Source organism: Euphorbia lathyris, chromosome 2 (assembly GCF_963576675.1).
Source record: "Euphorbia lathyris chromosome 2, ddEupLath1.1, whole genome shotgun sequence".
Taxonomy (NCBI): Eukaryota; Viridiplantae; Streptophyta; class Magnoliopsida; order Malpighiales; family Euphorbiaceae; genus Euphorbia; species Euphorbia lathyris.
Genome location: NC_088911.1, coordinates 27,779,546 through 27,791,728, shown reverse-complemented (window position 1 = coordinate 27,791,728; position 12,183 = coordinate 27,779,546). Strand labels below are relative to the sequence as shown.

The 12,183-nt window shown below is 34.8% G+C and overlaps 1 protein-coding gene across 1 annotated transcript; it reads right to left on the bottom strand.

Annotated features, from left to right (window-relative positions):
• Positions 1–264: 264 nt before the first annotated feature.
• On the bottom strand, positions 265–11,615 carry LOC136217561 (histone-lysine N-methyltransferase ATX3). The gene is made up of 23 exons (XM_066004141.1): positions 10,178–11,615; positions 10,033–10,088; positions 9,567–9,765; positions 8,171–8,293; positions 7,998–8,066; positions 7,832–7,900; positions 7,657–7,748; positions 7,443–7,535; positions 7,056–7,191; positions 5,197–5,269; positions 4,994–5,093; positions 4,743–4,867; positions 3,261–3,406; positions 2,937–3,041; positions 2,633–2,697; positions 2,302–2,515; positions 1,726–1,812; positions 1,561–1,617; positions 1,392–1,481; positions 1,147–1,233; positions 882–956; positions 623–723; positions 265–511 (listed from the first exon to the last, which is right to left on the bottom strand). Exons 1-23 carry the CDS (start codon positions 11,030–11,032, stop codon positions 421–423), a joined length of 3,108 nt encoding a protein of 1,035 aa, XP_065860213.1. The 5' UTR covers positions 11,033–11,615; the 3' UTR covers positions 265–420.
• Between the last annotated feature and the right edge of the window lie 568 nt (positions 11,616–12,183).

Genomic DNA, 12,183 nt, shown 5'->3' with positions numbered 1-12,183 from the left:
GACATATTCAAGACTTGGTTGTATTTATAAAACTACTGTACTGTTAGGGAGGAGAGATTTTTATAAACGATGTTCTTTTGATAATTTCTCCTTATTTTTAATCTCAAGTTTCAAGCCATCACACAATAAAAGAAAAATTATTTGCAAATAAATTTTACACTGAAATTCATGCAAATTAAATGAATTATACAAAGGAAAAAAAAAAAAAAAAACTGATAACAATCATATAAGAATTCAAAAGAAAACTACCACCTGCAATCAAAATAGCAAAGCAAATTTACATTTTATTGCAGATTAAAATCACTTGGCTATCCATTTCTAATTAATCTTCGCTTTTTCTCTCAACTTTCCTTTTGGAAAGAAATAAAATGAATTTTCCTTGCAGACAAACAGAATAAATCATTAGAATACGAAGAAGATCTAATTCATGAATTTCCGACAGTTCGGAGCTCTACACAGACAACGAACTTTCAATTCGTCGTGCTCATCTGGATCAAACAAGTAGTCATACCTGTAGAAGATATATATAAAATGATATTTAGTCCAAAGTCGAACAAATATATCAAATGAGCAGGCTTAACAATACAGTTGCAGGGTAACAGAAAGGCTCTTTAGGTCTTACGTTAGCTCATCTCCGATACCAACATTAGCCTTAGCAATAAGGACTATACGGTTGTCCACATCGCCAACGCTCATTATCCTCGCATAGCAGTTTGGCATACACTGCAGTAAAGAAGGCACTTATTATTAATGTACAAGAACAAAAAGTATTAAACTGAATACGGCATTATAATCATTAGTATCACCCGTCTGAACAATGAAAATCATATCTGAAAAAGCAATTCAAATCCAGATGAAACTTTTTCTTCTATGGAACTTACCGAATGGTTGATGAGACGTGCTATATTTCCCTTATTGGTGGCATCAATTACTACTTCCTCACTGATCTTAAACAACTGCATTTAACATTTAATTATATATTAAAAAACACCATTATTATGATATGTATAAACAGTAATCCACCCTAAAAAATAAATGGTAATCAGAAAACCATCGTAGTTCATGCTGCAATTATATAGTATGATATAAACAATGCCGGGAACTATGGTGTACATGCAGACAATAAAGGAGCATCAAGAATCTTACGTAGCAATCTTTGCCTTCTAATCGATATTTCACCTCCCTTGAATCTGCCACACTCCGCCTAACCTGCTCGCCGCGATACTCAATGATCTGACAAATGTTTTGCCAATTATTCAAACTATATAAATATGATCTTGCAAAAGATGACTCTGTACAGGATCTTGTAAAATTGGAAACAAGAAGTCTACCCCAGCAAACTATAATTCTTGAACGAATAAAAAGGCACTGAAAAGAGATAAACTAAGTACCATTTCTCCTTCCTGAATGTCCCTGCGTGCAAAGAGGCCCCACCCATGAATACCGGACTTACCAAAACAGATCCGATGTTTTTCAGTTTTCTGAAGACACACGTAAGAGTTAATTAGATAACAGAATTTTATTCATTACACTACATTATACCGACAAATGCCAGTTTACCTGTAAATGATGCAACCGTTCCTTAAATGAGCAGAAAACTGAAGAATCTTCTGTTTCCTGTAAGATAAAATGTGCACTGATCTGTCATGCTAAACAATTATGAAAAAAATTGTATAACGAAATATTAAGGAACTAAAATTTCTAACAAGAAGATGAGAGTATTACTTGGTAGGTACTCAACCTACTTATTTCTTCCAAAGAGTGGCATCTTGATCCCATAGGTCGGTGAAAAATCGCATCCTCTTCTGTCCTCTGACAAAAAGAATTAGTCAAGTGAGATGATAAAGTGGCCTAATGGATTATACTCCCTCCATTCTTTTTTATAAGTCATTTAAGGTTGTTCACCAAGACCAATGCAACATTAATTGCACTATTAAAATGACTAATTTACCCTTAATACCTGTCTCCTAGATTTATACTTTCTATGCCAAAATTCTCTCTCTTCTTAATTTTTATGGCTTAATTAGGAATATTTGCATTAACGTTAAACTTCTCTCTTATCATAAATGAGGGAAAATTTGAGAAAATATTTCTGAAAGTGCATTGGTAATACAAAACGACATATAAAAAAGAACAAATCAAAAAGCTAAAACGTCATATAATAAAAAACGGAGGGAGTATTAAATTGTGTTAGAAGTAAGCTGCCAAAAAGGAAGTTTGGACTCATCCAGAAGGAAGACCAATTCAAGAATTTGCAGACTATAGTAAATGTGGATCGACATCTGATTTTTGAAAATTTACCTTATTATTTGATCTTTTATAAGCACGGCACCTTGCAGCAGATAGAGGCTCAAACTCATTAGTCTCTGAGGTAGAGGGTTCAGGAAGGTCCAATGCCTCGGACCGAACCAACCTTGAAACACTCGAGAGCCGATTCTGGTTCTGAAGAAAGCTTTTGGCAGCAAAAACTCCTCTTTGACTGCGCAAAACTAAAACAGCGTCTGTATCTGGTGTCCTGCACGCATAAAAACAAAATATATAAATTAATACATAAGGTGGACAAAGCAGCAAAACCAAGTCCAATTCACAAGAAAAACGATAAAGCAAACAACGTATGGGGCTAGCTTTAAACCTGTGAACAGCACAGTATGTTAACTTTTTTGTGACTTGGACACCATTCTTCTCCGCACAGTCCAACTAAAAGTTAGAGAAGCATGAAATTTAGTTAAATCATATTGTATTATTCTCTTATAATATATCAAAATTAATAGAATTAAAAAAATAATTTTATAAAAGACAAACTTGTGATGCTGTATACATCATGTGGTTACACACAATGCAGATACATGCATCAAAAAACATATTTTGAGGAACATCAGATAGTTCTACCAAGAAGCGTAATCATACGTATTCAAGAAATATATATCAGAACTTACTTCCATAAAATATCCTGCTCTTGATGCACACATTGCATGAAAATAAGTAGCACACTTGCAACACTGAATGCAGGAACCGTGGGTCTGATTACAGATAACACAACTCTGTAGTCAAGCAATTAAAACACATTTAGATCACAGGAACTACCAATTAACATAGGAAAACTGAAGACAACTCATGTATCCTTATTCCAACTCCCAGGAGATGGGCTGCTAAATAAAATAAAAATATGATAAACCTTGGTTAAGTGTGTATAGTATAAATGTGAGATGAGAAAGATAAATCGTGTTCGCCAGTGATGGAAAGAAGTATGTTTTAAATACCTTCAAAAATGTAGTTGAAGGAATTTTAAGGATCCCGGTGGCAGGTTCCATTTTTTCGTGATTCAAAAACCCAACTTCAGGTCGAAACCAGGCACATGTTACATGAATCCACAACATCTCAACATCACTTGGCTTTAAAGCACCACCTGCAAGAAATAGTTGCAGAGACAAATAAGAACACAACTACACAGCAGAAATTTTGCTCAAAAAATATCACAAAAGTTGAACAAAACAAATTGCCACAGCAGAGATCAAAAACCAAAAGGATTCCTCTAAAGATTCGGGGGAGGGGGGGAGGGGAAGCTAGCAAGAGAAAGCACTGCAGTAGAAAAAAATCAAATCACCAAAAACTATCCTGTAAGGACCCGGTCCGGGGTGGGTGTCGTCGGGGTAGAAGGCCTGTAAGGAGCGGCCTTAAGGGATGGCGATGGGACAGGAATGAACTGAATCCCATATCGGAAATGGAGAGAGAGTTACTGGGGCTTATTAGTAAGGTGGTTATTATATACATATTAAGGTGTTGAATTTGGATCAAAGCGGACAATATATGCATGGTATTGGACCAGGCTGTTACATATCCTTTGATAAGTACATAGTTATTAAAGGCGCATGGCGCACTAAGGCGCAAGGGGTCCTGGAGCCTTGGCGCACGGCGATGGCGCGCGCCATAGCGAGACAAGGCGCACTTTCAAAATAAAAAATTATAAAACTAACATAAAAATGCAATGAATACTAAATTATGAAAATATCTTAAGCATAAATAAATTTTAAAATGCAAAATAAACTCCATATTAGAAAGATAAAGTTGAATATTAAATCCTTAGTGTTTTTCTTTCTACTAGACTTCTGTTGTTTCAATCCGTAGTGTTTTCTTTCTACTAGACTTCTTCCTCTTATAAAATACAATGACTCTTGTCTCTTCCTCTTCAAATCATAAACGTACTCTATCTCTTCCTCTACTAATAATAAACGTATAATCTCTTCTCTTCTAATAAATATATAATCCTCTCTCTCTTTTAATAACACTATCCCTAACTGCCAAACATTCTAGAAAAAACTGCTCCTAACTGCCAAACATTCCAGAAAACTGCCTCTAACTGCCAAGGCGCGCCTTGATGCGCCTTTGGCAACTGCTCTTGCCGCAAAATGGCGCGCCATGGATTGCAGAAGGGCGAATTTAACCTCGCATTTCCCATGTGATGGAATGCAGTGGCTATGGATTATATTTGAATCTGAACTAGATTGCTGCAGATTTAACAGTAAATGGATTTCATATGCATGAACATATCAGTAATTTGGTCAGTTGCGCATAGCATGTCGTCACTACAGTGCTATGAGTCTTCAATGTTTTGTTTGAGTCATGTTAATATCCCTAATCAGAGTAATAAGCAAATAAAGGAGAGAAATTAAGCACATCTTGCACATTAATACAGCAAACTCTCACAAACATAGACACAGAGATCATAAGTGTAATAGACATGCCTTTTACAGGACAAAGGCAACACTCCCTCTCAACATCAGGAGTTTCACATGCTCTGCACACCCATGTTGTAAGATCTTGAATATTGGTCGCTCCATAGCATTCTTGGTGGACAGCAATTTGGCACCTGAACATAAGAACCTTGTAGGTGAATGTAGTCAAGAATATAAATGAAGTATTAGAACTTGAACCAGCAGATGGCTGCGAATATTTTTGATGAGCAAGTAGAAGGGAAAATGAATGACAGAACTACCTGTTGCAGATTATAATTTTGTTATCTTCCCAATCTTCGACCCATCTACAAATTGCACATCGTTCGGTTGTCCATTTTGTATATACAGGTTCATACTTCTCTGTTAAAAAAAATAAAAAGTGGGGCTTATTCATCCATTTGAAAATAATGAGCAAGAAGAGAGGAACAAATTCAAGGCAATTACAAGCTCAGGAAGATGTTACCTTGCAAAAGAGCAAGTAGCTTTGGTTGATCTAATTTCAGAGGGTTTATGCCATATGCATTATACTCTGCAATCTGCAGCATCAAAATTGCATATGCATCACATTGACTAATAATAGTATTAACAGAACATAAAAGTTCAATGAAGGACCAATGTCATAAGAAAACAAAACACAAGTTTGGCAAGCCTAGCTGCTGAAAGGTTTCCATAAAAAGAATTTTTCACTGACATATTTTTCCTTTAATTGCAAAGCTACCAATTAATTTAAATGCAAGGTAGCATGATTTCAAAACCAGGAAAAATCTGATCAAAGGCAATAAGAATGTGAAATACAACTGGGAGCAAAAACCTAAACTATACATCAAAGAAGCAGTCCTTGAAAGTCTGAAGTGCTGGAAGATTAAAAAAAAAGTGGACAGAAAACAAAGAGGAAATTTGAAAACAGCAAAAAGTATATATATTTATCATCAGAGTTTGTAGGGTTTTAGCTATGAAGCACCGAGACTTCTAGGAGGTTAATGTACCGAGTGTCGGACACTCCGGACACGCGGAAACCCATATGGGAAACGCCAAAATAAGTGCCCCCTCTTTTTTTTTAATATGGGGTCAAGTGAGGACACTTAGGGGACACGGCTTATGACTTAATTAGGTAGAATATACTGGGTTTTTTATGATTTTACAAAAAAGAGGGGTTGATATAAAAAAAAAAAAAAAATCCTAATAGAGAAAATAAATCAAAATCTAAAGAAAAGAATAAAGAAGCCGTGCCACCCCTTTTATCCACAACAACAACAAAGCCTTAGTCCCGAAATGATTCGGGGTCGGCTAACATGAACCATATATTTTGGTTCATGTCATAAGATGTGGCTAAGTTTTACGTTGGCCGCCACAAACCTACCGCAACCCTCCTCCTTTGTCCGGCCACCCCTTTTATCCAAATAAAATAAATTAAAATTTAGTTAAAAAACCCCAAACCTAACCAAAACACATCTGCGATTTAGAATCAAAAGGAATCAAAATTAAGTTTAAAAAACCTAACCTAAACACATCTCGCAACAGAGAAACCAAAAACAGCCACTACACTATCAACAGCATATTAAAATCTCAGCTCTTCTTTCAATAGGTGGGTTTTGATTCAACTCAAACCCTTTGAGTCACTCAATTCTCTTCTCTTTCCAGCCACCGTTCTTTTCTGTTATTTCAGTGTGTTACAATTTCAAACTAAAATGAACCAGAATTTGAGTTATTGGTGTTTGTAGATGAAGTGCTTGAAAATATCTTAGAATAGTCTTTAGATTTGGTAGTTTAAATAGTTTGAAGTATTAAATGTTTCTTTTTGATGAATTAATGACTTTTTATGGATATTATTTATGGCTTTATATATATATTTGGCGAGCCGTATCTGTGTCTCATATTTTCTAAAAATGTTGTTTGTTGTACTTGAACGAGTATCCCTGCACAAGGATTACAATCAGTTTTTCATGCCCCAATACAGTACATACTGTACTTGGAGACCAAAATCTAGTAGCTCTCAATTGAAGTACTCGAGTGAAGGTTTCAAGCCAAAATTGACTTTTTCAAATTTTTCTTTTTCTCAATGCAGCTTACAGCAAATCAAGAAGACTATATTACTTTGTAATCAGCTTTAAACAACAATTACTGAGGACAGATTACCTAATATTCAGCTAATTGTATGTACGATAAAGAAATGACAGTTCATCCTTCCAGTCATAATCAGTGCCTCTAAACAACCACACAGTATATAAACAGCATAACATTAACCAAATAAACTAGTTACAGACTAGCTGCTAATCACCAGAAAATGCAATTATACAATACATAATAAGTGCCAATACATACCCATTTTTCCAGTGGTAACAATGTATCCTTGATTTTCACACTGTATTTCCATTTTTTGGCTCTGCACCCAGTGTGTCTTTCCCATTCGCTTGGTGTTTGTTTCCGCGGCCCACATGAACCACAGTTGCACACAATTCTACAGATAGAAAAGGGATGCAGCTTAATAAAACTTTATATTTGGTAAAATAGAGGGAAGTATAAATTTTAATCTTGCAGATAAAAGTTGATTACCATATATATTTGTTTCCAAAGTAAATAGTTCATATGCAAACAATTTTTTGTAAAGAAAAATTAGCATTGATACGTGAAGAGGGGCGACAGGTATACAGTGAGAGGGCACAACAATTAAATAATCATTTTCATATAGGCAAGGTATTAAGGGCTTACAAGTGAAATTTTGGCAGATAAGTTCCTTCCATTCCGTTGCACACCACAGTTACTTCATCAGGCGGCACTTCTTGCCCACTGTTTACCATAGACCTGTTTGAAATTAATAATGTTATATGTATAGAACATAACCTCCTAGGTAAAAGTGACTTGACTAAGTCTTGTCAAATAGACAATCTTCGTGTATGCATGAATAACGAAAAGAGTAACATACTTGACTGGTGGCTTCCTTGTCTCTAAAGTTGATGATTCAACTTTATACTTTACTCTGCAATCAGGACAATAATAATCGATGTTTTGCAGATCCTTCAACCATAAAAGGTCAGTTAGCCTTGCCAAGTTCACATACAAAAAAATGGAATACATAAGATGTGATATTGGATGCACACCTTCAAAAGTCTTTTCGGAATGTTTTCACACACAGCATGTACCCAAACATTACAACCATCACAACATACCTACAAAAGGTTTTCAATTAAAACCATATATCAATCATTCTATAGGTTTATGATGAAAGCAACCCAAAATTTAATTCAGCCAGCTACAAAATCTCACCCAATTCCCGCCATCTGAATGGTGCCAAATCTTTTTGCATATGCCACAGTATTGCTTTGACTTTCTTAACTGCAAGAGATTGAAGGGTATCACTTTCAAAAACAGGACTACATAAGAAAATCAACATGAACAAGGGAACAAAAAATATCAAAGCATGAGTTGTTGTCATGAACCTTAGCACAATGTTTACATATACTTTCTGTTTGAAAGCTTGACCCTGTCCTTTTCTTGACAGTTTTGCATGGCAAGACCAGATTGCAGCTGTCACAGCATCTCATGTCCTTGTAACATGCACCCTGGAAAAAAAAAACAGCAGCTGAATTCTAATAACTGAACAACAAGAACCAATAACTATCTGGAAATGAAAAGATCTCAACCTCAAGAAACAATAAAGTAGTATAGTTTATTTCATTTTAGAAATAGTAAAGGAATCTTTTCCATGTAACTTGTGCACATAAATCCATAAACGAAAGTCCCAGGAACTAGACCTCTAATTAGTCACCAATGATACCAACAATGAAAATGTTTTTGAGCATCATATAGAGAGAGAGAGAGAGAGAGAGAGGTTCGTATAGCAAATTGAATTTACTTGTAACATTATCAATTTAAATATAGAACTAGAAATGTCAAAATTATAGAAATCTTTCAAAGGGGAACTTGCAGTTTCTTCATTGATGAGAGAAGGTGGCAATATCTGAAATACTGAAAGGTCTCAGCAGATATACTATTGGAAGGGCCAAAATTATATCTACCGAGAGTGAATCAAGTAAGCAATTAACCAATGGCAAAGGCTGGAATATGCTAATGAAACATTATCTGTCTGTCTCAGAAATATCAACCATATAAACTAAACTCAAAATTCTAAGAAATCCATTTGCCAAACTATAAAGTTTCCAAATCTCCACAAAACTAATCAAAGACTAGAAGTATAAGAAAATGGGGTAAATTTCATTTGTGGCCCTCAAACTTAACAATATACCAAGTTTAACACTTTAACTTAACAAGAGTGCACAATGTGGCCCTTGAACTTCAACGTATCACTTAAATATACTTTAACTTACATAAATGTAACATAAAACTACCACTTGTCAAAATTCAGTTAAAAATATTACATGAAAGATAATACAAGCTTTTATTAGCGAGTTGTTATTTTCCTATAACTAGCTTTTGTCCAACTTCAGCTAACCTGTTGTTTGATACGCTATAATTGTTAGTATTTCAGGACAAAGAAAAGATAAATTACCATGGCAAAAATCAGAAGACTGAAAATTTCATCTATTTGATTATATTTTAGTGGGATTCTAGTTAGATGAAATTTTATAGAAAATAAGTTCAAGTATTTTCAAATACAAAACTAGAGTAAGGCCTTTAGGAGATTAGAAAGGTCTGATGATTAAAAATGTCCGGCCATGACCAACTGCCAACGGCAAACACAAGCCCTTAATATAATAGAACAACGAATATTCCAGGATAGTTCAAGGGTCAGTGTGCTATAGCGGGAAGAGCATGGCCATATACGAAAATTACACGAAGATAATGTGAGACAAAAGAGTTGTGAAGACAACTTACCTGATACTGAGAATGAAAGTCTTGATCTTGACTTGAACAACCAGCCTCTTCGTATCCGCTCAAGTGAGAATCTTGATGTGCAATCTCTTCAGCACTACTCCTTGTTTCCGCAAAACCGCTTTGTACCAAAACTGCCTCTTGTAGTGCCACCTGAAAGTCACTCAGTTTGCACTTGTACAGCTGATTCTGCCTCTGAAATCTAAAGTATGGAAAATCAAACAAAATTATTACAATTTAATTAATTAATATATATAGTAAAACCTCTATATAGGAATACACTTGGGACCGGACTATTTGTATAACAATTGAGAGGTTATTACTAAATAGAGTTTGTTAACAGAGGTTATTACCAAGTTGGGACCGAGTTTTTTTATAACAAAATAGAGCTCATTCCTATATAGAGGTTTTACTATATATATATATAAAATCAGTCGAACTGAATGTCATTAATTTATAACCAACACACCTATCCATGAATTCTGCAAAAGGGTATATCCTCCCCTGTTTCACCCAACTATATTCCTGAACACCATCACCATTAACAAAATAATACCGTTAAAACAAGCAGTAATATTCCCCCAAAAGTGAAATTAGAAAGAGAGAAACAGTACCCGTAGTGTTCCATTTTTTGAATACCCATAAAACATCACGCAGAGAGCGCCTGGAACAGAACAACTAAGAACGGATTCAGGAGCTTGTGATATAGGATCGATCACAACTGCTGGCCACCATGGAAAAGAACTCCCACATTTGACCCAAACTAAATCTCCCAAAGTAAAGTCCTCTGGCTTATAGACATCCTTCTTGTTCTTTGCTCCTCTTCTTATTTTCTCCGGACTGGTATTATATCTACGTCTGCTGTCTATCAAAGAAGTTTGTGACTTCAAATTATTTGCATTACCGTTCTCGTACTCAAAATTGTTGAACACCTTACCGCCTACTTCTCCATTTCCTCCTCCTTCATAATATGCATAGGAATTAGAAACTCCATATCCAAACTTATCCTTTACAGTATCCACGTTAGTATATCTACACCTCTTAACGTCAAAATCTTCTCTATCTTCTTCAAAGCTTGTATCAATGTCATCAGGTCTGCATTCTTCGTTTTTACAAATTTCAACGATTGAGTCCTCAAATCTGGAGGGAAGCATCTGAAGCCGACCCCGCGAAGATCTAGATGCTGTTGGCCGAGACTTATCCATCCTATAATTCTTCTTCAGTCTCTTCGCATCAGACTGTACCTCATCAATCCAATAAGAGCCTTCACCGACCCAGGACCCTGAACCACTGCAGACATCATCAACTTCACTGTACATATCAAACGAATAAGAATCATATCCATTAATTTTTCGTTTCTTTGGAATCAATAAGCACTCATAATCATCCTCATTTTCAGAGCAAGGCTCTCCAATCCTACACTGCTTCAGATTCGGCATTTCAACTTTCATGGTTTTCTTGACAATCATCGTCTTAGCTTCAATTTCAATAAGATTTCCGATACAAAACTACCCAAACCCTAATTTCGCGTCAGACATCAAAACTTGATTAGAATACGTAAAATCCAGACCATTCGAACTCCAATTTTTGAATAAAGATCAGATAATACTACAGCCCACTCCCTCTGAAATCACTATAAGCGCAAAAACTTGATGCGAAACCCTAACTGAAGTAATCGCAAAACAAAAATCTACACAATTCACAGGAACCAGTTATCCTTTATTCTCGGAGAAAAGAATATGAACCAAATTACGATGCCTCCACGCTTCAAATCGATATAGGAAAGGAGATATCAATTATCACCGGGAAATCAAAAAAAAAATCCCAGATTAGAATGAACGGCAAAAATTTGCAGAGAAGGAAATATATGAGCTGCGCGGAGGAGAGAAAGGTATAGTTTTCGAAAACTAACAATTTGGAAAGGAAAGGAACAACTAATATATTTTTAAAGAATAAAAAATTAATAACGTGAAATAAAAGAACAAAATAAATCTCTTCTCAAAAGAAAAAAAGAATAAAATAAATAATAATTATATAATTATTATGTAACGGGGCGGATTTTGGCTCCAAATATTGGGGGGTTTCGGAATTGAAATTGGAGGGAGAGAAAGAGATAAAATATTGGCTGGATAAAGCGCGAAACTTGACTTTTTCTTGCAACCTACGGTGGAGCCTACCTTGATATGTTTTAGATTAATTAGTTAGGCATTTAACACTTAAATTAAAGTGTTAAACATTTAAAAATGTGTTTCATAATTTAAAAATGTGTTTGGTAATGGTTTTTTTTTTCAGCACTTAAATTAGTCAATTAAGTTAAAATTCACTTATTTTGATAAGTTAAAATACTTAACTTACCACTTCAAGTTAAACATTATAACTAATATTTTTACATTCAACACTTATTTTTAGTATTTATCAACAATTACATCATTAATATTTTCAGCATTTATAAAATTCATCACTTAAAATTCAATATTTATTTTTTTCAACATTTAATTTTTAGTTTTATCAAACGGCACCTTAATTAATATCCGCGTTCGATAACTCAGCAAAATTAAAATTAAATAGTTTTGCTTCAAAAAAAATTACATAGTTTACTATAATTTCTAATAAAAATGCT